Genomic DNA, 24,813 nt, shown 5'->3' on the forward strand with positions numbered 1-24,813 from the left:
TTTTCCTCTGCGTGACTCCTCTCAACTTTTGCCTTTATTTCAGACTAATGATACAAAAAAATACATAATTCCTTTCTCTCTTTTTTTTCTCATTGTTAGGTCTGACAACAGCATTAATGTTTAAAACACTATCTACAATATATCGAGAGATGAAAAATTGCAACGTTTGACTGTTGAAACTTACATATTGAACCTGGTCCTTCAATGATGCATTTTCCTTCTGGCAGAGCTCCTTCTCTGACTGCACCTACAGCGGATATTAAGAGTTTGAATAATGCATTCTTCATCTCTGCAAATATTATTAAATATGTCCACTGTCAATATTGATAAATTCATGTTGAATGGAATTCTCAATTTATATTTAAATGTTTTGTATTCATTTTTATTTATTGGTATGACTGTTACACAACCCAGCATTGTAACTAACAATCTTTAACTATATTACAGATATTGCTATTTTGTATTACGTCCAACAAAATCTTTTAGAATTCTATTTAATTAAGCAAGTGTGTTTCTCGAAATATACGTCCATCAAAACTCACATTATCAACCTGGTTCTTTAAAGTGGCATTTTCCTTCTTGTAAGACTTGACATTTTTCTGTAGCTTGCGCACTCTCTTGGCTAACACCTAAAGCAGTAAAGTGACGACAGGCAGAGTGACGAGAAGGAAAAGACGAAGAATAAGCAGAGGAGAAGAGGGAGAATGAGAATAGAGCCAAGCAGGTATGCCAACATGTCGTAGAAAGTCAAGTAGGCATGAAACATGAAAATAACACAATCATTCTGACTGAACAAATCATTGAGAAGATTGATGTCAAGAACAATAAATAATTGAAAATAAATTGAAATAAAAACACCTCTCACCTTCATATCTTCATTTTCTTGCTCTGTGTGGTGATGAGAAGTCACACAATCGTGGATGTGGTCTTGTAACTTTTTGTTCTAATTAATTAAAAAGTTTGGTCATAACATGAAGTTGCTATACTAGGATGACTTTCTATGTAACAAATATAAGTTGAAAAAAAAATAATGGAAAAATGGCCAAACCCAAAGTGACAAATTTCTTTTCATTAACATTTAAGTACATTTAAATCAATATACAACTTGACCTAATTTCAAAACTTTGGTATATAAACATATAGCTGAGATCACAAATGCTGCACCCACCATACCTCAACACTAAAAAATAAGGTTATTTCACTTCAGTTCTAGTAAACCTACCTCTAAGTTCAGCTCTGCAATTTTTGCCTCAAATGTCTGCTCCAAGAGCTGAAGTTCTCCGTCATCCCGTTTTGATCCTCTCTCTGGGAAGCAGACAGAACAGGATTTTAAGACACAACCATACAGTAAACACAAACAACCACATACTGAAATAAACAACACAAATGAGATGCTCTAGAGTATGTGACAAACAGAAAACATACCATGGGGTTCTTTTAGAAGGGCCTGTGGAAATAGCAAGACATATATAAGTGTAAGTTTAGACAAATTATGTGAATTAAAAAAAAGCAGTGGTTTAAAATGGTTCATGTGGTGGACCAACAATCACAAATCTCACATCAATTGTTTTCAGCATGTATAGCAGATATATCATCACTGGAAGAACAAACAGCTGCAAAGACAGAAAGGTACAAACAACAGAGAGACAGACAGACACTTGGTTAGTGTTTGTGGTAGATAACAAAATCACAAAATCACAACGTGACAATAGTAACATGACAATTGTAGCTTATTGATTTCCTTCATTATGTAATTTTTTTATTTTGCAATGAAATTTTATTTAGATTTCAAACATTAGATTTTGAGCACTCTAATAGGCTACTTAGATTGATGATCACACGTGGGAAAAAAATACAAAATTAGATGGTAGGTCTACTTACAATTTGAAACAAGATAATAAAATCCCCAAATCCGATGGTTCCCATGGCCTCCATTGGTCTTGGATGATATTTCTACTAACGGACAGCAGGTGGCGCGAAAAGTCCAACGTTTGTAAAAAGGCAGCCTTGAACGTAGTTTAATTATCAACGCAAGTTATAGCAAAAGTCACCTGTCTCGAAGTGTGTCGTATAAGCAATTAAACAAAATAAATCAATTAAATATGTAAGTAAATCAATCAAGTTCAACAAACAAGAATTAGTAATCAATATGCAGTCAAATCGTGGGCAGCAAGCTCTTTGTATGGTTGTCTCTGTCTCAGCCAGGTGAAACTGAGAGAGTTCTATGTCAAAGTAGAATTTTAATGTTCAAAGTAGAATCCTCAGGTCAAAGTAGAATTCTCACAACATTCTAGCCTATGATGTCATTTGAGTGACATCTGGTGAACCTTAAAGAAGACCAGAATTCTAACTGTAATAATAATAATAATAATAATAATACATTTTATTTAAAGTGCCTTTCATGACACCCAAGGTCACTTCACAAACAATCATCTCATTACAATTACAATCATCTCATAGAAATAAATAAAAATAAGAAAAATAAAAGTCAGTCAGTCAGTCCCTAAGCTATCTTGAAGAAATTAGTTTTACGTCTGCTTTAAAGTCAGTAATTGAGTCACAGTGTTTGATGTAGTCTGGCAGTGAATTCCACAACTTGGGGGCGATGTAGCTGAAAGCCCTCTCTCCCAGGGTGCTGATTATGATTGGGAAATACATGTAATTAACTACATTAGACATGTTTGCCTTGGTGTTATCATCACATTGCTGCACCAGTTGGGCCACGGGAAGACAGACGAGCCTCTGAGGAATACCTCTGAGGAATTCTAGCTGTAATTCCTACCTACATTAATCTTTTAATAAACATTAATATATATTATGCCCAACATACTGTATATAGTATGTACAGTATATAATATATATAAGAATATATTAACTTCACAAACTAAAGTTGCTGGCTTTAAAAAATAATAATAACAGAGCCTGTCAGAACCACTAAAGTGTCTTCTAGCCCTGGATTCCTGGGGGTCAATGTTACAAAATAGGATTGGATTGGAACTGGGTTGAGATATCTGTCTCAACCAGAAGCCATATTATAGCCAACACAGAAAACCAAACCAGGAGACTGAGGGAGGGAAAGCTAGTGTAGTCATGCCCACAGTACTCTAGACAGAGTGACGAGGACCGTGTGGCTTTAGGGGAGGGCAGATGTGCTGAAAGAATGCATGGGATAGATAGCACCACAGAACTCTGGATACTAATTAGTGAACAGACTTATGTGAGAGTATTCTGTGAGGGCACTCTGCTCATTGGAGATGAGGGCCTCTGGAACCTCTGGGCAGGTGGAGTCCCACTGAATGGTCAACCCTTGATTTTGACCCTTGGCGGCATCAAAAGCCACTGTCTCCTCAACTTAGGGCCACACTCTTGCACAGCTGACGTGATCCATAGGGACTGAACTGTTAGGTCGTATCTCACTCTGAAAGGTCTTACAGTGACAGAGAGTTCCCTGTCGGACCCTCAACGGTTGCAAGATTATGAAGAAGTTGCTGCTGTTTGGGCTCCATGGAGCTACAGCATTGGCAGTGTGCATTTTCATCGGACACTGTGGTATCTACACAGACAGCCTATAGCCGATCACTGACTGATTCATTATTTCAACCTCACCAGTCCCACATATGGAGACATTCCATAAGTATGTCCCTCTGAGTGCTCAACTTGGGTGCTCATTTACAAATAGTGGTTTTCTGAATGAATGCTTTGGGTTAATGACTATTGTTTGTTTTCTTGTGAGAGATGTTAGAAGATTCATTTTTTTGTTTTGTTTCTGGCTAAGGATTCCTGACAGGGGCAGGAATTGACTTTGTTGCCTTTGACGGGGCACCTGAGTGACCTGCCACTGCAGCCTGTATGCTGCCTTCAAGAATAGATTGGATGCTAGTGTTTGTTTGAGTGACGTGCTTATTTGATGTTTGTGTCAGTGTACAGTTTATATGTTCGTTATCCACGCCACTTTGTTTAAAATAATCACTCAATTTAAATGTTTTGTCTCAGAAATGTTCCGTTTATTAAGTTTAAAATCATACAGCAAATTGTTATATTTTATAGAGTTCGTCTTACCGTTGTTTAAGTCTCGTCTTATGTTCGTTATTCTTAGGGCATCACTGGCCTTGAACTCAGAGGGCCTTGTCTGTCCCTCCTTTCCACATGCACCAAAACTGTACAAACTGTAATGTCATCTTCAGCTCTGAAGAGGGCGCCACTGCTTTATCCCTCCTATAGGTCCAGAAATGAGTCCTCCACTGGCTAATACTGGTAATTCTCCCAACTCTAAAAGGGTTGCCAACTATTATACTGGTAAGACATTATGATAATGTATACGATATAATTTGAACGGTAATTATTGGTATTGCAGATCAACATTACACAATTTTACACATCACTGTGTGGAAACTGAAAGACCCATTTTGTCATTGAATGCAATGTTTCATCCATTCAAAGTTATTTTCAAATAAATGATTTGTGTTCGTCTAAATTCACTGGAAATTTGGATGACCTTTCATCTGGCATTGTTGGCCTCAGCAGTGTGTCATGGTTCACTGATGAGAGCTTTTCAAACCCACGGGTTCTACAGAGACCTCTTTCTGTCTCTCTGAAGGTAATCTGCTCAACTTGCTCCTTCTCTTTCTCCCTTTCTCTATCTCTTTTTTCTCTCTCTCTCTCTCTCTCTCTCTCTCTCTCTCTCTATCTCTTTTTATCTCTCTCTCTCTCTCCACACCAGAAGACCAACTGTAGTGCATTTTGGCCAACAGAGGTTGCACATGAGCCCAGAGGGTTGGGTGTCAAGACAATGTATTTACAACCATCTGTGGATCCATAAAAAAGGACATGCATTTGGTAATATCATATGAACGTGCGCAAGTAGAGAAGGAAAGAGTATTTTCTCTGATAAAAAGGGGACGTAAATGTAACCAAGGTTAACAAAAGTATCTTTAAGATTCTGTAAATATGTATAAATAGTAATGAATAAATAGTCTAATAATCAGTGGTGTATAAAGTACTCAAAAGCCATACTTGAGTAAAAGTACAGAAAAGTTACTGGAAAATTACTCAAGTAAAAGTTACCTTTTAGAATACTACTTAAGTAAAAGTATTAAAGTATCTGATCTTTACTGTACTTAAGTATCAAAAGTATTTTTCTGATATTACTGTAAATGTTCTTAAGTATTAAAAGTAAAAGTACAAGTAGATGCTGTTAATAAAATATCAAAGGGTCAGAATTTTGAGAATAATGAAGTCTAATCAGACTAAAATGAGCAAACTTATAAACATGGGCTGATTTGAAACCCACTCCCTACTCAATACATCGACAAACACAAACACACGTCTCCAAATGATATCCAGATAGCGATCTACACTTTTGCTAGGTAACTAACTATCTAGTTAAGATAACATCCCCAAACAGTTATGGTTAATGTCAACAAGTATTATTACCACTTCTAGTACATAACTCAACAAATGTGTTAATGTTAACATCAAAATGTTAATGTTGACGTCAAAATGTTAAACTAGCGTCTGGAATTGCACGCTGAGCTATTCCCTGGCAAACGCCAGCAAGTTGCCAGGAGCTTAACATACTTTATCAATGTTAAACAAAACGTCTCAAAAAGCCATCATGAATTTTTGTTTTATCTTAATCTTCGACTGTGAAATACTTTCAGCAACATGCACACACATCCCTTGAACAATAAGGTTACTAGCAGCCAGTGTTGGGAAGGATACTTTCGAAATGTATTCCGATACAGAATAATACATGCCCAAAAATGTAATCTGTAACGTATTCCGTTACATTAACTAATCTGAGGTTACGTAAAACATCAAATCAGTATAGTGGATGATGAGGGTTTTCTGTAAATCATAGTCTTTTATAGCCACAAAGCATCCATTGCGCTTATCTGCTGGCGCTCAACAACCGCTAGCCAGTTTGCATGTGAGCATATAAAGTGCATGCTACTAGGACTGCACGTTAGCATATAAAAGTGCATGCTTTTAGGACTGCACTTTAGCATATAAAAGTGCATGCTACTAGGACTGCACATGAGCATATAACAGCTTGCATTCAAATGTAGTTATCTTGTCTCTTTCCGAATAATGACAAATAGGTGGCAATTAACACACTGTACATACTACACTGGCATCTTTCAAACTTTATGCTTGTTACAGGTGAAAGTTATTAACAGGGTTTACTATCCGATTAAACTAATTCTGCTGGTTAATTTGCATATTATCCAGTTTATTATCTTTTCAATAGTATAGTCAAATCAGATTGTTATTTTACACCATAGATTTTTATAAGAATCTTTGGAGAACCTGGACACCAGTCTTCGACAACTGAATTCAAGGATTTTTGTAGTCAGGGGACGACCAACAGACGTATTCCCACGCCTATTCAAGGTGCTGTTTTGCGTCATTTCAATACCCACACACACAGACACACACAAACACACACACACATATCTGAAGTTTCACATACAGACATGCACATACACAATGATCAGAAAACTACTGAACATGCCCTGATTTGCCTGAGAGATTTTATTCTTAGGAGATGATGACATATATGACTTCTAAATTCTGTCATAGATTACTGGGTAAAAGGGGGTGGTTTAGGAGGATGTGGATCAGCAGGCAACTGCCCCTTGCCCCTTATTCTGTCTGCTATAACTGCACTGAGTGGATGTGCAGAACCATGTGACTAAGTGCTGAATTAAAGTTTGTACAAAATTTGACCTCAAGGTGTGGAAGGTCTGACCTTCGAGCACCCTTTACAACTTGTACTGGTCAGATATACATGCATCCTATTTTTGCAGATGTTTTCCTTGTTTAAACCTTTTCCCCTGTTTTGTTAAATAAGAGAATAGAGAGTGCCAGGAGTGTCAAGATTGGCCTATTTAAATCACACTTTGAAAGGATGAGTGCATGTGGGTGCATGTAAAAGATTAATGATGTTGATAAACTTAACAACCAAAGTTAACAACAGGATTCTTTTACTAAGTTACTGTAATGAGTTGTGACTTTTCTTTTTCTTTTACGTGGTGGAAACGGGCTACCATATACTTTCCTGCTCCAGAAAAGTTTTTTTTTCATTCCCAGCTGCAATTAATACGCTGATGTCAATCAAAATGTTCACACTATGGTTCCAGGTCACATTTTCACCCCGGTCCCCCATCTTATGTAAATACAGTGTTGTATAATGGTGCAGCTCCTATAAGTGCGATTTACACAGGGTTAATTCGGTCTGTGATTGACTATGGGTGTTTTATTTATGGGTCTGCTGCATCGAGCCATTTGATGAAGCTTGATGAAGTCCAATACAAAGCCCTGAGAGTGTATTGTGGAGCATTCAAGACCACTCCTGTGGCAGCAATACAGGTAGAAATGGGTGAAATGCCACTAAAACTGAGAAGGGAGCAGTTGGCGTTGGTTTACTGGACCAATCTAAAGGGACACAATAGTGACCACCCATGTGAAAAAGTTTTGTTGCATTGTCAGGAGAAGGAAAGAAAGCAGACCTCAAATTTTGACTGGACAATAGAGCAAACTGCTAGGGGAATGGAAGTTTCTGAGTTGAGCGTAAGGTCGACACTGGCGTATTCCAGGGTTTCTCCATGGATGCTTGAGGAGGTGCTTGTAGATTGCTCTCTATTAGACCGGAGGGAGAATGGGGAGTGTGTGGATAAAAGCATGTTTCAAATGCACTGTAGGGTGCAGTATCCTAATAGCATCCAGGTGTATACAGATCGATGCATCTAAAATAGGAAAGTGGGAGTGGCTTTTGTGGTCCCAAAGTTAAATGTAAAAGTGGTGAAAAGGATGACTGATGACTTGGCTGTGTTTACAGCTGAAGTAGCAGAAATAAGACTAGCTTTAATGCGGGTGGAAGAGTATAGGCCCAAATGTGTGTCAATATGGTCTGACTCCAGTTCAGCTCTAGTCTCGCTAAAAAATATGCACTCTATATCGAGACCAGATATGAGGTGTTGCAGTTAACAAATCGAATGCAGAAGGCAGGAATCAGAATTTCCTTTGGGTGGGTTCCAGCACACATGGGAGTAGAAGGAAATTAACTGGCTGATAGCTATGCAAAACAGGCAGAACTGAATCAAAAAGTAGAGATCAATGAACGTCACAGTAAAGCAAAAGTCAGAAACATCATTAAGGTCAGGGTTGGAGATATGGGACCATGAAAGCACAGGAAGGAATTTGTACAAAATTCAAAGAAGAGTTGGGGGTAGCAGGATAACAGTTAGGAATAATCAGGAGGAAAACATCCTATCAAAAATGAGATTTGGACATGTGGGACTCAATAACACCATAGTCAAATTAAAAAACATGCTGATGGACTCTGTGTTTGCGGAGTCAAGAGACCATAGAACATGTAATAGAGCAGTGTCCAGGGTATCATCAGCAAAGAAAGGTACTTAGTAGTCTCCTGAAAGAAGAAAAAGTTGTATTGAAGGTATCCAACATTTTACAAAGAAACTCGGGAGATATTTGTTTTAATTGTATTTTTCATTTTCTGAAGAAAAAAAACTGGTTTATTTAGTCAGGGTGTTCAGATCCACACTCCAGTACAGAAGGTGGCGGTAATGCACACTAAAAGCCATAACATTAAAAGAAGAAGAAGAGGGTAGTTAAAAGCGCTCTGCACGATACTGTAATCTACTGTGGTTATTCAGTGTACATTTCAGCCATGAAAGCCTTCTGTCAGGGATAGTTTCGCAGTAATGTTACCTTCACTCTAAGCCAGGCTGACGTGGTAGCGGGCCGCTATCAGGAAACTCAGTAGTGGGAGTGGACTTGTCAAAAGCTGTTTTGCTAACCTGTAGTCTTTACATATCTCGTCTGTGTGAAGTTATCTAATGGATCCCGACTTTGACACAGACCTTTTACTTCTAAGCCTGGATGTGGAGAACATCGCTGAAGATAGTGTAAAACATGGGAAACATGACAAACCAGCAATCACGACTACCCGGCGGTCCTACACACACATGAAGAAGCGGGTGAGTTCTGCCACTCCGTCTACTTCAGCGTGTTTACACCTGTGGCGATCCTGTTCCCGTTCTGAACTTACACCACATCCTCCAGGCATTCGCAGAGTTCGTTGAGTCCCGCAGAAATGACCCGTTCTCTTGGCACTGCTGCGGACAGGCCTTTACCGAACCCGCTGCCGTCCATAAGCACGTCGCCCGCGTTCACTCCATGGAGATTGAGCGGCTGACCCGCGAGGCCCTAGACAGGCAGCTGATCTCGGAGGAGAGTGGACACGGGGAGGAAGAGCCAGCTGACCTCAAAGCTTGTCTGCCCGACATCAGTCACATCCCGGCGGAACAGCTCCTGGAGTATGTCCACCTTGTGTGTGTGTGTGTTAGGTGCGAGGGTGTTGTTATATGACTGGTACTGGGAGTTGCCCGTCCTGAGCTCGTGTGTGTGTGTGTGTGTGTGTGTTGTAGGTGCGATGGGGAGGTGTTGTTATATTACCGGTACCGTGAGCTGGCCCGTCCTGAGCTGGTGTGTGTATGGCAGAAGGAACTCTGTCAGATGCTGCATCTCACTGGGAAGGTAAGCACTCATTTGTTGTGACTGTTTGTGTGTGTGTGTGTGTGTTTCCTGATACAGATATTTTAGATGTCTGTTCAAATATGTGCTTTTCTACTGTAGTTGTGTGTGTTACCTGTGCATTTTTTTTGCTGTGTATGTGTAGGTGCGTGTAGCTTCAGAGTGCATTAACCATACAGTGTGTGTGTGTGTGTGTAGGTGCGTGTAGCTTCCGAGGGCATTAACCATAGAGTGTGTGTGTGTGTGTGTGTGTGTGTGTGTGTGTGTAGGTGCATGTAGCTTCCGAGGGCATTAACGGTGGTGTGTGTGTGTGTGTGTGTGTGTGTGTGTTTGTGCAGGTGCGTGTAGCTTCCGAGGGCATTAACGGTGCAGTGTGTGTGTGTGTGTAGGTGAGTGTAGTTTCCGAGGGCATTAACGGTGCAGTGGGTGTGTGGAGGTGTGTGTAGCTTCCGAGGGCATTAACGGTGCAGTGTGTGTGTGTGTGTGTGTGTGGAGGTGTGTGTAGCTTCTGAGGGCATTAACGGTGCAGTGTGTGTGTGTCTGTGTGTAGGTGCGTGTAGCTTCCGAGGGCATTAACGGTACGGTAGGAGGTAGCAGGATGGGAACCCGTCTGTACATCAGTGCCATGCTGTCACACCCCGCTTTCAAAGACATGAGCGCTGATGACTTTAAGGTGATTACATAACACTACACAACACTACCCTACATCACACTAGAGTACCCTACACAACCCTAGACAACGCTGTCCTACATCCCATTGGAGTACACAGCACTACACTAGACAAAACACAACACAACACTACAAAACACCAGGCAAAACTACACCACACAACATGCTATGCTTAACCATACTACACAACACAATACTACACTATGCTAAACCATACTACCCAATACAATACTACACTATACTAAGCTATACTACTGCCAAATCTACTTGTTTTTATAGCCACAAGAAGCATGGACTGTTGCAGAGATCTTACACAAGTGTGTGTGTGTGTGTGTGTGATTTGAATATTTTATTATCTCTTATTATTTTAATATTTTTTGTATATTTTATTTTATGTATTGTTTGTCTTATGTGTAGTACTTCTGTTTTTATGTTTATTGTCTGCACCAATATGCCAAAACAAATTCCTGGTAGGTGTAAACTTACTTGGCAATAAAAACTATTCTGATTCTTCTGAGAGGGTTGCTGCAGAGATCTTACACATGCAGTAATTACAACAAAAAAAACTTTTAAACATAAAAAAATTCATTCAAGTCTTTGCTCATGTAGGTAGGTAGGTGCTAATGTAGAACGTCGTTTAACTTCCAAACACCCAGAGTCATAATCTCATCACCTACCTATATATTAAACAACATGACACCATTTAAGGATGTTTTTTATTATTTCCCATATAGCCTATAAATGAGGCTAATATAATAGTGTGTGTGTGTGTGTTTGCGTGCGTGTGTTTCTGAAGAGGAGTGAGGGGGGGGCCCACTGCTTCACTGAGCTGAGAGTGGGTGTGTACAGGGAGATCGTCCCCTTGGGAATGGACCCCAGAGTCATCTCATACAGTCTGGCCGGTGAGTGTGTGTGTGTGTGTGTGTGTGTGTGTGTGTGTGTGTGTGTGTGTGTGCTTGTTTGTATATGTGTGTGTATATATAATGTGAATGTCATTGACTGAAAGCCTGATGAGTTCCTTAAAGAAAGGTGTTTGTGTGTGTGTGTGTGTGTGTGTGTGTGTTAGGCACACACCTGGACCCTGAGGAGTTCCACCATGAGGTGAAGATGCTGATGACTGATGAGGAGGCGGCCAGAGACACAGTACTGTTGGACTGCAGGAACTTCTACGAGAGCAGAATAGTACGACACAAACACACACACACACACACACACGCACACACACACACACACAGTACTGCAGGAACTTCTACAAGAGATGAATAGTACCACACACACACACAAACACACACACATACACAAACACACACACACACACAGTACTGCAGGAACTTCTACGAGAGCAGAATAGTACAACACATACACTCTCTCTCTCTCTCTCTCTCTCTCTCACACACACACACAGTACAGCTGGACTCAGGGAACTTCTACGAGAGCAGAATAGAAAGACACACACACACACACACACACACACACACACACACACACACTTGTCTGACATTTCTTCTAAGTCAGTTGGGTTGCAGTCTGCTATTTTGCACTTCTGGTTGGATGCTAAACTGCATTTTGTTGTATTAGTACTTTGTGCAATGACAATAAAGTTGAATCTAATCTAAACCTACAGTATAAACACACAGACAAACTAACGCTCACACACTGTTATGTTCTCAGGGTCAGTTTAGTAGATGTCTGGCTCCAGACATCCGCAAGTTCAGCTACTTCCCGGACTACGTGGACCAGAACCTAGAGCTCTTCCAGAACAAACGGGTTCTCATGTACTGCACCGGAGGGATCCGCTGTGAGAGGGGTTCTGCCTACCTGCGTTCTAAAGTACGCCTGTCTCACACACACAAACACAGAGCACTTCGAGCTGGTTCGCTGCAAGATTTATCTTTGAACTATAGTGACTGTGTCTCTACACACACACACAAAACCTGTCAGGGACTCCTGCTGGTTAGTGGTGAGTGTGTGACGGACAGGAGTTACGTAATCAGCGAACAGGGAATAATACGTGTGTGTGTGTGTGTGTTTCCTCTGCATCAGGATGTGTGTAAGGAGGTTCTGCAGCTGAGGGGGGGGATCCATAAGTACCTGGAGCGGTTCCCTGATGGGTTCTACCGTGGGAAACTCTTTGTGTTCGACGAGCGCTACGCCCTTACATTCAACGACGACATCATCGCAGGTCAGTGGGTGTAGACAGGGTGGATCTGCTGTGTGTGTGTGTGTGTGTGTGTGTGTGTGTGTGTGTGTGTGTGTGTGTGTGTGTGTGTGTGTGTGTGTGTGTGTCTCTGTGTGTGACCTCTCTGTTGTGTGTGTGTGAGAGAGAGACTGCTTTCTTTTTCTCTGTGGTACTCTTACATTCAGCATCATCTGTGCGCTTGAGTGGTGGAATTACTGTGTGTTTCTGTTTTGTGTATGTCTCTCTCTGGTGTGTATGTGTTGTGTGTTGTGTGTCGTGTGTCTCTCTCTTTATGGTGTGTTTGTGTTGTCTCGCTCTATGATGTGTGTGTGTTGTGTGTGTCTCTCTCTCTCTCTCTCTCTCTCTGGTGTGTGCTTGTGTGTATAACCTCTCTCTGGTGTGTGTATGTGTGTGTGTCTCTCTCTCTCTGGTGTGTGTGTCTCTCTCTCTCTCCTGTGTGCTTGTGTGTATAACCGCTCTCTGGTGTGTGTGTGTGTGTGTCTCTCTCTCTCTCTCTCTCTGGTGTGTGTGTGTGTCTCTCTCTCTCCTGTGTGCTTGTGTGTATAACCTCTCTCTGGTGTGTGTGTGTGTGTGTGTGTGTGTCTCTCTCTCCGGTGTGTGTGTGTGTGTGTATATAGAATGTAGGTACTGTGGAGCTCCGTGGGATCAGTATGCCCTGTGTCGTCCTCCTGTGTGTTGCCAGCTGGTTCTAAGCTGTCAGAGCTGCAGAGCGAAAGGACACACAGCCTGCTGCCCCACCTGCCAGAGGAAACAGGGGACGCACACACACACCGCACACACTTACAGCCCTGATACCACACACACACACAGGGAGGAGTGTGAGTGTACAGACACACGGCCACGCATACCCAAAGATTCATGAGTGTGTGTGTGTATACACAGGACTGCAAAAGTACAGATATAGAGCTACATGTACACGCATACATACATACACACACACACACACCTTTGCATCCAAAACCTGCTGTGTATTTTCCTGAGTGTTTGGTTTTAATAAAACAGAAAACTGGTTTCCAACTGACAGTCCATTTCTTGCAAACAAGTTTAATTTAAATATTGTGTAGCATAAGGTATTACACCGACATAAAGATCTTCACACATTATACACACCACTTTCTTAAGGGTAGAGTCACAGAGAAGGTCCAACTGGAACACTTCTAGGGCAAAAACCACACACACACACACACACACACACACACACAAAACAAAACAAACAAACAAACAATATTTCTCTGATCACAATAATGTGCAGAAAGACTTCATACACTGTTTTACACAGACACACACACCGAACACACACACACACACACACACACACACACTTCTGAGAGAGACAGTTCTGTAGAGAAAGGATCCTCTTTGGCAGGGTCACGACTCCATGAGCCTAAAACAAACAAAGAAGCCAGGGTTGGTTGAGAAACGGGAAACTGTGAGTGTGTGTGTGACATGCAGTCTTAAGTGTTTTCAATGCACTCACCACACAACCCGACAGTAAAGCCTTAAGAGCTGGATCCATGTTATGGGTATAGTATGTCAGGCGCTTTTCTCTAAAGGGGCCGTGTATGTATGTGTAAGTGAGTGCATATGCATGCATGCCAGCTCACCTGAGTCAGGGCAGCACTCCTAGGGCCAGTGGTACTGCAGGTACCAAATTGTATCATTCTTCAGCGCCGGGCCAAACAAAGGGTTGAGCTGCGCTAGGATGGCAATGAGCCAGCTGCAATACACACCAAGAGCAGCAGATTAAGCAAACACACACACACACACGACACTAGGCAGACAACATTATCAGTTTACTGACTCCAAATGGTCCTGTTACAGTGCTTCTGATGCCACTGAGCTCTGAGTAGAACAGAGCAGTGCTGCCCCTTAGTGGCATAGCAGGGAAGTGTCACTCTGCTGCCACATTTACTGGCATTTCTGCAATTGAATAGTAATTTTGTATTCTTTGTAGTTTTTTAAATCGGTAATTTTACTTTCACTTAAGGAGATTTTGACCAAAGTATTTCACTTCGCTAGCCTGGATACCAGCCTGAACCCCGCCCACAATTTTTTTGGTATGGGAAGATCGGTCTGGCTCTGTGCAGATTGGGAGACATTATCAGAAGGCAGGTTTTTGCCGTACCAATCAAATTGTCAGGGCGGGCTTTATACGATGATGGACAGATTATCAACCAACGCTTGAGTTGAATTAACAGTAGATTCAAATTCGTACCTAGATGGCGGCGTCTCCGGAGCCTGTTAGTGGGAAATATTTTATGTGAATTATGCTATCTACACGACTTTTTTATGTCTAATTTGACTCTGTTAGTTGTGTATGTGCAACACGAATGTTGCCGAGGATTGTATGTCTTAACTGAAGCGCTCTAGACCATTATTGTTAGGTTATTGCTAACACTTAGACCAAAAATCCATTGAATCACATAGTAGCTAGCTAGCCTGGCTGCTAATAAGTATAACGTGAGCAGGCATCTCACAACAGATATTGACAGCGCACTCATTTTGAAAGAGGAACAGAGAAACGCGATCAAGGCATTTGTCGATCAAAAATATGTTTCTGCCGTCCTTCCTAAGGGATCAGGTAAAAGTTTGAATGTATCAGATGGTCATACTACGTTGCTCTGATTGGTTCTAGGTATCCAATTGAGCAAAGAGGCATTTTTTTTCCCTGGTTCGTTGAAACACGGCCCATAATCACAGCCCAATATTCTGACTAGAATTTTGAGTATGACATCGTCAGGCTAGCACTTCGCTTCATTGGAAATCACATCTGTTAGGGGCCGATCACACAGGACGCGACTTTTGAAAGCGCGTCGCTAGCAAAACCATTGTTTTCCTATGGTACGGCGCGCCTTTCATGTGCGCCTTTTAAACGCCGCGCCTCGCGCCTTTCTGGCGGTTTAAAGGCGCGCCTAAAAGTTAAAATATTCTCAACTTTAAGCGCAAGGCGCGGAGGCGCACATTTTAGCAGTTTATAACTATGAGGAATTGTACAACTCCAGATGTAAGAATTATTCGAATTCTATACGGCGGACACATGCGTGGACCTGCGTGAGCAACCAATTGGCCGTCTCTACACTATGCCTTTTATAAATGCCTTTAAAACAAATAGGCTAGCATGCTAGCTAACTGTAGGCACCACTCCACAGGCGCATAGGCGCTTTTCCCCAGGAGCATCTTGCCAACGCGCTTTCGATGCGACTGCGCTTATAAAAGTCGCGTCCTGTGTGATCGGCCCCTTAGGCCGCGTTCACACTAGACTTCTTTTTTTAGAAAAAAGCGCCGCCTTCTGCGCCTTTTTTACATGCAACTCTATGGGAAAAAGCAAACAGGCGGACGCCTTTTCAGAAAGGCGCCGCCTTTTATAAACTTCTAATAAAGCGCAACCTCCGACGCCTTTTTGAGTTCAATTTTCTCAACTTTTCAGAAAGGCGCCGGGTGACGTCAAGCGCCTTTTTGACAGCTGACCTATCAGGACGAGGAGAGTAGGTAGTCGCGTACCTTCCCTAGTAACCTTCTATCTTAGTTTAACCGACCAAACGCCGTAGACCATCGTATTTGAACCTAGAAGTTTTTAGTTTAACTTTTTTTTTGCTTAGATTTTTAGAAAGTTACCGAGAAATAGACACTGTAAAATTTACAAACCACATTATTGTAACTGAAAAATACGTCTAAGAGGATTTGCGAGGTGTCTGAGCTACCTAACTAATGTTAGCATGCAACTAGCCATTAGCGATTAACTGTGTTTTTGCAAAGCATCTGCCCCAACTTTCTTTTCCCGACATTGACATGTATCTTGTACATAATCCATTCCCATAAACCGGAGATTTCAAGCGTACAGAAACTCTTCTGAGCAGGCAAGAGTGCCAATATTGGCTAACGAGTTGTAGCCAAATTCCTGGGTGAAGGGCTAAATAGCTTGCTAGCTTTGATAATACACAGCCATTACTACGACTGTATCAACGTGCTGCGTTTCACTTAACAGGTCAGTCATTCCCTAAATCTTTAGCAATTGTATATTTAGGTTGTCACATTCAACAGCGCAACATATCCCCTAGCGTTTTGAACTTTCTGTGAGTTGTGACCGTATGTTATGACCGTAATGTGTTTGCATCAGACACAAATATGGCGGTGCTTAAAAGACAGTGACGTCACATAATAGCCATGAATTCTGAAGCGCTCAAAAGGCGCTGAAGGCTGCGCTTTTTTCTTAAAAAAGAAGTCTAGTGTGAACGCCGCTTTACTGAGTGGAAAAAAAACACTGCAATAACTTTGAGTTCACATTAATGTAAGACTCCAAACTGTTAATCGGTAGAGTGCCTCCAGCTAAACTGTTGAAATATGCCTAAATTACATGTATTTGTATGGCACAGGATGTAAAACTCAGCTGTCAGCTAAGATGATCAACCGATTGACGCTGGATAAAGTGACGAAACGTTAATACAACGGCAAGGAGTGACAGGATTATCAATGAATAAAATTACTTTCTAACGGGCTAAGGTAGTTGTTGTAAACTTGCTTTTGTTAGATTCAGTTTTATGGCTCCATAAATAGCGAAAATAGTCCATAGAATTCACAATTATGCCACTTTCAATTGTATTTGAAAATGTTTTATGGGATGATCTGATATACATAAGCACATCCTTAATGCTGTTTTGACAACTTGACATGTTTAATGTCATTATTGCACTAACATTTGTAAAGATTTTCCTTTAATTAAAAATAACTAGTATTTGGATTGGATTTATGACCCCTTGTCTTTTTCTGCACTGTATAGGAGCGACCCCCATCAAGTTGTTGGAAGTAACTAAGTAACTTTGACTTTAAAAGTACTTTTTACTTTTACTTGAGTAGATTCTTAGATGGGTAACTTTACTTGTAGCTAAGTAAAATGTCATCCAAGTAAAGGTACTTTTACTTAAGTAGAATATTTCAGTACTTTTTACACCTATGGCTTCAGGACTGAAAATACAGGGTAATCCGAGTTAAAGTGCAAATGTTAGAAAGTAACAATTCCATTTGTCTTCACACACTAATTCAAAGAGCTACATATAGTAAGCTCTGCTGAGTTTGTCTGCAGGACACAAGTTCCTTTCCAGGACAGCTCCAAAACTCAATGTGGCTGATGCGAATGAGTTAAGTTTGTTCAATAGCCTAACTGTAGTCTTGATGGATTTTTTCATTTCCAGTCGATGTTAATGGGATGCCTTGCGGCGTGTGATTGGAAAGATGCACGGGGGGGGGGGGCTCTCATGACAGTGACACATTTCTAGGATGATGATACTTACAACAGATAGCAGCACACTGCCGTCAGCACGAGCATGGTAACAATAACTCTGAGAGAGAGAGAGAGAGAGAGAGAGACAGAGAGAGGGAGAATATCGCGTTCGTTAATACAATTAAACAAATACCGTAAGTCTCACCAGCCGCAGGAGTTATACTAATTACGCAGGCATTACGGGTCCAGGCAGTGCGCGTTCAAAACGCCTGACAGAGAAAACAGGAACATGAAGGAGCGATCATTTCCATCCACGAGAACTTCCAAGTCTCACCTGACAAAGGCACGGGACTAGCCATTGCCCTTACACATAGGTCTTACCCACACCGCCACTCCATAAATGTGCTTTTCCCTGCCACTAAGTTTGGTTTTAAATTAAAAAAGTATAGATGACAAATGGGTCTGCTGACTTTATGTCTGTAGTCGAGTAGCGCACGGTCAGTCGACGATCGAAAAAGAGAAAAGGCTTCAGCTAAGGTCGGTGACGTTACTGAAACAGTGGTAAACTTCATCCATAGAAACACGACACCAGTCTTTCCTCGGTGTACATTTCATGAAGCATATTATCAACAGCTGAAATACTTTATAAGCCAACCAACCATCCGAGCAGTAAAACATTGTACAGAAGTTTTTGAGTGGTTAGACTATGTTAGTTCCTACTCGGTTTTGTGTTGGAGACCTACTCACCCCCTGTTCGGTCCTTTGGGAATAAACCAGGGGACCACACCGCCGACTAGACCCCAGAATATAGTCATAACAGCCATGGGAATCACGAAACTTAGCTCCGCCATGATAATGTTTAGGCTTTAAGAACAGAAGAGAAACTAATGCTGCTTGGATGTGCAGGGTCACTACACGACAGACGAGAACCGAGCTACTAAAGGAGGAAGTGTGATCACATGACCAAACTCAGAGCCGAAAGCGTAGTTAACAGGTTTGAATAACGTCGACTGCGTGCCCAGCCTCTCGCTAACGGGAGTTACTGAAAATTGAATTGAACAGCCTTTACTGCCATTGTAATAACATACAACGAAATGTTGAGGTTAAAGTTGAGTTACTGAGCTACATTGGTCAGTGACGTCAAACATGGTTTGTAGTAAGCTACATTGTTGTTTTATGAGCAAAAAGTCTTCTGATTTTTGAGCCGTGTGAAGTGGGTATTAGTAGCCTATCAATGTCGTGAAGGTCCCCTGGCGGCCAAAAACAGTTCCACGCGCTGTAATAAATTGCTGGGTGACTTCTACTCGTTGTGACATTCCCGGGCGGCCTTCTGGAGTCTGGAGTAGATCCCGAAGCCATTTCTTTTGAGAATAATGGCTGGCTGATGAAGTTGTTGGCTGGTAAGCCAGCTCAGCCAAAATCTAAATGGCTGCTTGCAGCCGCCAAATTTTCATAGCTACAAATGGCTAAAGCTGCCACTTCTACAGATGTGTAGCCTACTGTGGTATGTTATACTGATTAATTAGATCTCAATATTTCCAAGCGATGTATGGAATACATACAATGCAATACAATGTAATACAAAAAACACCAGATTTAACTTTAGCAAATTATGTATTTTGATTTCCATATCTGTAGGCTACTAATCATTTTCAAGTACAAAGTGTCAACTGTGAACAAATGTATTTATTGCATCACTCATTAAATGTGTGTCAGTCTATGTTTATCCATAAATTAATGGTTTGGTGAAATTAAGTGACTTAGGTTGTATAAGAATAAGCCCTAAATGTATTATCCATAAAATTGATTTACTAATACCCAATTTGTTATGCAACGGCAGCAAAGTAAAGAGGACAGAGGGACATGTGGCAACCCTTGTTATATCTCATCCTGAGATTATATGCTTTCAGAAAATATATTAATAATTTGACTTAAGTTGTACACAAGAACTTGGCATTATCATGAATGAAGGTGATCATATTACACCTTGAAGCAGCAAGTGATGATCGTTTGCCATTGAGCAGAAGGCCAGTGGAGCTAAACAAACATTCCACCGGCACACTCCCTGGTGAAATGCAGAGGTAGCACCAGGCCATAGCGGACAGTGCTGGGAAAGTATTGCTATGGGTTCGCCAAAATGCTCCTAATCTAATGCTCCTTGTTATTGGTCTCTTGTTCTCATTGCAAGAAAAGCATCTATCTCTTGGTCAAGGATACAATTTGAAGAATGAGCTGCTGCATCTCTTGTGCCTCTGCTTATAATTCTAGTCGCTTCACACTTGTTCCCACATCTCCATCGTCTTGAGACTGGAGGTCACCGTTCCCACCAGAAGGACCACCAGAACCTCCATCAGTAGTTGTCCTCTCATCTCCAACCCCAAAGACTGTTGAGCTGAATCTGAAAAGTAAAATATATGCAAAACTTTGGCTGTTAAAAGCAAAAACATAAGAGAAAGTGGGTAGTAAGTACGCTGAAATGTCACTGTTACCTGGAGGAGTTCAGTTTCTCATGGAGATTCTGCAGCAGTTCTCTGCTTTAATCTTTAGTCATAGGGATATCTCTGACAGCTGGATCAAACACTGCAGTGGCTTTAACCAGATCTGTAATGGGGATTCGTTTGTCCATGTTTTTCACTATTAGTTCTTTGATTTTCTTCATCTATGGTGGGTCTTTGGGAGCCACTGCACATATTTTCTTGATCCGAGCCCTGATTAGTGGTATTGCACTCAGGTTTGGACTGACTTCACTTATAATGAGTGTGAAATTTTCAAAGTCTTCCAAAAAGCTAACTATGTCAGAAAGTAGCTTGATGTCATCAGGCATGAGGCATAACAAGGCCTTTCCTATCCTCTTCAGGATTTCATTGACTTCTGTCTGCAAACTGACTAGGCTTCTGATCAGGTTGAGGACACTGTTCCAACGTGTTGGCACTGTGGTCTTTAGTGTTTTGATTTCTCAGTTCCCAGCTGCCCCTCCTGTGCATCATCAATTGGATCATTGGAATCTGCGTCAATTTCACCCTGCAGGTTTCGAATGTTGGCATATAGGTCTGCCTCTTTCTGCTCCAAAACAAATGCTAGATCTGGAGCAAATCCATTCTAGTACAACTTCAGCATATCTGGTCTAACGGAAGACTGACCCGCAGTACCCTTGATATTAACCGATACCTAACGTTGGCACCATGAAGCCGTCTAGATAGCATTGACACTTTATTGAAGAAGTGTCTGGATAATACTGTCACTTTATTGAACACGTTTCTGGATAGTATTGTCACTTTATTACCTCCAGCAAGGAGTTTATGCGATCGGGTCCGTTAATTTATTTGTCCATCTGCGGACAAGATCTCAGAAACTACTGAGCGGATCTTTCTGAAATTTTCACAAGAGGTGAATCTTGGTCCTGGGACATCCCCATTAAAATTTCAGGATGATGCGGATCCGGATTTGTGTACCTCCTTGCTGGAGGTCAGAAATCTCGGATTGCTCTTGTTGAACATGTGCCTGGATAGTATTGTCACTTTATTGAACATGTGCCTGGATAGTATTGTCACTTTACTGAACATTTGAATCCATCAGCCTTTTATTGGTATCCTAACCTTAATTTTAATGAAAAAAATTATTAGTGGAATCCTCCCATTTTCAAAACCTTACATCAGAGAGATGTCATAATTCTCCCGCAGACCCAGGATTTACCAAGACTTGGTTCTTTAAATTAAGAGACTGAAAATCTCCTGAGCACTACACAGATAATGTGCCTTATATGTGCTCAGCCAAATTTCACTTCATTTCTGTAATGCTTGCAGTGTGTGTATGTGTGCATGCGTTTGGTTGTATGGAAGACAGGGCTGTTGGGGGGGGGGGGGGGGTTCTTATTCAGACAAATGTAGCTGTGTGTTTGTGTGTGCTTGAGTGACACCCAGACCAGCAGAAGTGTGTTTTATACAGTTTTATTGTTAACAAAAGGACATCTTCACTCCTGCATCTTCTCAATGGTCTCCTCCTTGTATTTGCCCTTCTCCTTGCCGTCCGCCCTGGACTTGGCTTTGCGTTCCAGAATCTTCTTCCGGTCCTTATCCAGCTTCAGGCGTGTGATCACCACCTGACAAGACACACATGGTTCAGTTCACCAACACACACTTCCACAGGTTTCATCACACACACACACACACTATAATTGTGCTTGTGGCCATCAATAAAACCTGATTCTGATTCAGAGTTAGATTAAAATGAAGCTGAGCATTGCCTTGACAAACCATGGAAAAATCATCCCCTACTTGCCACATTTAAAATGACACTGAAGCACATTCTTGGCGTGAATATTCATGGACAGGTGTGCTCATTTGAGCTTGCTCATGTAAAGATGCTTGACGGATTCTAGTGTTCTCACTACATTCTGTGTCCTTGTACGCACCTCAACTGCCCTATGCTGTTCCTCACATTCAAACAGTGACATCACAACCAAAAAGCAGTCCCTGCTTTCAGCAAACATTACTGTGGTCGACAGGATCCTCGAAACGTCTCGGTCTGTGAGCTATGAGGCAGCCCCATCATGTTACCCTGTACCAGAAAACCAGGTCTTTTGCACAGACCAACACCTAACCCTGTATAAGAAAACCTGGTCTTCCGCACAGTTTTCTCTTGCGAAATTGCTGACGAGTTTCTGATCAAATGGGCTTTGCACAGGGTAAACAAACTAAATTGTTGGGGGGGGGGGGGGGGGGGGGGGCAAAGTTTTGCTTTGTGGAAGGCCGAATTAACTCCTCAAAAAAGCCATTTCCTGCTGTTACTTAATGTTACTTTGACCACTCACCTCTCCTTAACCCGCTAAACAAGCACAAAGCAGATGCAGCTCTGCCCTGTAATTCATTACCACTTAGTCAGACCTGATAAATCACACACTGATCCATAGCCTTTGACTAACCGTAAACAGCTGGTCAGACTGTGCTGTTAGTACGTCACCACCTGAGAACTATCAAAGACGGACCACATCCCCCCGCTTCAGTTTGACATATGGTCATCAGTAAACATAAAGCGGCCTCTCACACACACACACGTGAACCAAAAGACTGCACACACACACACACACACACACACACACCACCACCTCGCCCAACTAACTAGCCCAAGGTTCGCCCGCTCAGTCACACACAGCTCCTTCTGATGTTCCAGCACAATGTGTTCTGAGAGGAGAAACCAGTGGCAGACAGAACACCAGGTGCTCCCTGTAAAATGCTACACTGCCTCCTACCTGTAGGGCAGAGGAAGCATCCAAGACACTCCCACATTGGTGTACACAGTCTGGATCAAACTAGCTTAATTTAGGCACAAACAGACACACAATTCCTCCTTCCTGACAACACATCTCTACAGATGGCCGTCTAAGCTGAACACAGAGCTCCAAGGCTCCATGAACCCGAATACTCAACAGCGGAACTGGACAAACCCTTAGGGGAGCCACACAAATCGGCTGACAGCCTCAGGCTGGGCAATATGGACAGTGCCTACGTCCGGGCGATATGGAATCTACATCAGAACAAAGACTTGAGAGCCACTTTGCTGGTTACCTAGCAATCTCACTTGGCAATTGTAGGCTAAACATTTAGGCAGACTACTGGTAATGGATGTGGAATTCTTTGACTTAAATCCAGCCTCCTTCAGCTCTATACCAGTGTGAACTCACACAGCTTAACACTCACCTTGCTGGGGTGGATGCCGACGTGTACGGTGGTTCCATTGGCCTTCTCACGCTGCACACGCTCGATGTAGATGACGTACTTCTTACGGTACACCTGCACCACCTTGCCAATCTGCTGGCCCTTGTAGTGACCACGCGCCACCTGCAGACACACACAACAACACACACTTGAGTACCGCAAGATTTATAATAACAGGAGACACCCTGACCACAGCAAATAGAAAGTGTGTGTTCACAATCACCATGACAATGTGTGTATTGCATGGACCGTGTGTGTGTGTGTGTGTGTGTCTCTCACCTGGACCTCGTCGTCCTTGCGGATGGGCATAGATCTGACATTGTATTTCTGGCGCAGCTCCTTAGAGAGGGGGGAGGACATGATCTTCCTGCGGATGTGTGAGGGGGCATTGAAGTGCCTCTTGCGGTTCTTACGCCGCGAAGATGTGACGAAGGGATTGAGCTTCATGATGTCTGCAAACACAAACACAACCTGTTCAGTCACAACACACTCAGGCAAGCAAGAGATGCCCCTAGATACCAACAAACTGGTTCATATTTCCATTCACAGCCCAAGACGACATCACCAGCACAGGGCCAACTTCCTGCCAGACACTGTCCAAGTACTTAATTCCCCTCAACAGCTTGGCTACTTTTCTCCAAACTGTATCCGTCTCAACCCCAAAACAAAACGTTCATCTCATTTGTACACATCAGAACAACACTCTGGCCATCTCTATCAACACAACACATTCACATACAACCAGTGAACTCATTTTCTGACGAGCTATGCATGCTAGCTAGCTAACACCTAAAAGCGATGTCAGGTTAGTTAGCTAGGCAGAGATGGGTTTCCTTTATCATCTTAGAAATTAAACTGCTTCACAACAGTGTATGGCTTCTCTAAATTTTAAGCAAAACTCCGTAAAAAGGATAACAAATAGTACAGTATTGCCACCGCTAACCTAACAAGCTAACAGCAACTGCAGAAGAGTTTAGCAGGGACACGTTTAACTAGCCAATACATCTTCACGCCTTACTGTCCTGAAGCCAACGACAGGACGCTTTAGACCCGAGTTACTGCTAGTTGTCTACTACCACTACAACACAAATTCACAAACAGAAACACACACAGGTAATTTTCAACCAGAGACGAATTACATGATGTTGGCGTTTTTTGACGGAGAGAGCACACAGTCGGTAGGGACAGACACTCGGTTCATATGCTAACAGTAGCAAATCTAGGGTCTTTCTGGCCAATTTTAACTTGAGTTTCACAAACCTATCACTATAATAATCGGACCTGATGGACAACCGCAACAAATGCAGTGACAATTGTAATGTGAGGAAGACGGTGAGAAGTTTGAAAGCGAGGATGGAGTTAGATGTTTTCATTCATGTTAGCCAAAAGCTCTTACCCACCCGATGCTCCGCTATGGCCGCCGGAAAAGAGACACACAACCTACTTCCGCTCA

General features: G+C 42.1%; 3 protein-coding genes across 4 annotated transcripts; 1 reads left to right on the top strand and 2 right to left on the bottom strand.

Moving 5' to 3' along the window:
- The first annotated feature begins 8,634 nt into the window (after positions 1-8,634).
- On the top strand, positions 8,635-13,401 carry tstd2 (thiosulfate sulfurtransferase like domain containing 2). The gene is made up of 9 exons (XM_080843267.1): positions 8,635-9,002; positions 9,088-9,341; positions 9,453-9,561; positions 10,109-10,231; positions 11,025-11,130; positions 11,295-11,410; positions 11,900-12,058; positions 12,272-12,410; positions 13,046-13,401. Exons 1-9 carry the CDS (start codon positions 8,862-8,864, stop codon positions 13,288-13,290), a joined length of 1,392 nt encoding a protein of 463 aa, XP_080699393.1. The 5' UTR covers positions 8,635-8,861; the 3' UTR covers positions 13,291-13,401.
- A 45-nt stretch (positions 13,402-13,446) lies between these two features.
- On the bottom strand, positions 13,447-18,572 carry atp6v0e1 (ATPase H+ transporting V0 subunit e1). Its single transcript, XM_080844117.1, has 4 exons — positions 18,394-18,572; positions 17,717-17,764; positions 14,033-14,145; positions 13,447-13,812 (listed from the first exon to the last, which is right to left on the bottom strand). The coding sequence occupies exons 1-3, from the start codon at positions 18,495-18,497 to the stop codon at positions 14,052-14,054; spliced, it is 246 nt and encodes an 81-aa protein (XP_080700243.1). The 5' UTR covers positions 18,498-18,572; the 3' UTR covers positions 13,447-13,812; positions 14,033-14,051.
- A 3,005-nt stretch (positions 18,573-21,577) lies between these two features.
- rpl26 (ribosomal protein L26) lies at positions 21,578-24,809 on the bottom strand. 2 transcript variants are annotated; one of them, XM_080843428.1, is made up of 4 exons: positions 24,761-24,809; positions 23,640-23,812; positions 23,343-23,483; positions 21,578-21,745 (listed from the first exon to the last, which is right to left on the bottom strand). In XM_080843428.1, the coding sequence occupies exons 2-4, from the start codon at positions 23,805-23,807 to the stop codon at positions 21,617-21,619; spliced, it is 438 nt and encodes a 145-aa protein (XP_080699554.1). In that variant the 5' UTR covers positions 23,808-23,812; positions 24,761-24,809; the 3' UTR covers positions 21,578-21,616. The 2 variants fall into 2 exon arrangements, with proteins under 2 accessions (XP_080699554.1, XP_080699555.1); XM_080843429.1 differs by having other exon boundaries at positions 24,757-24,804.
- Positions 24,810-24,813: the final 4 nt, after the last annotated feature.

This window comes from Sprattus sprattus (assembly GCF_963457725.1).
Source record: "Sprattus sprattus genome assembly, chromosome: 8".
Lineage (NCBI taxonomy): Eukaryota > Metazoa > Chordata > Actinopteri > Clupeiformes > Clupeidae > Sprattus > Sprattus sprattus.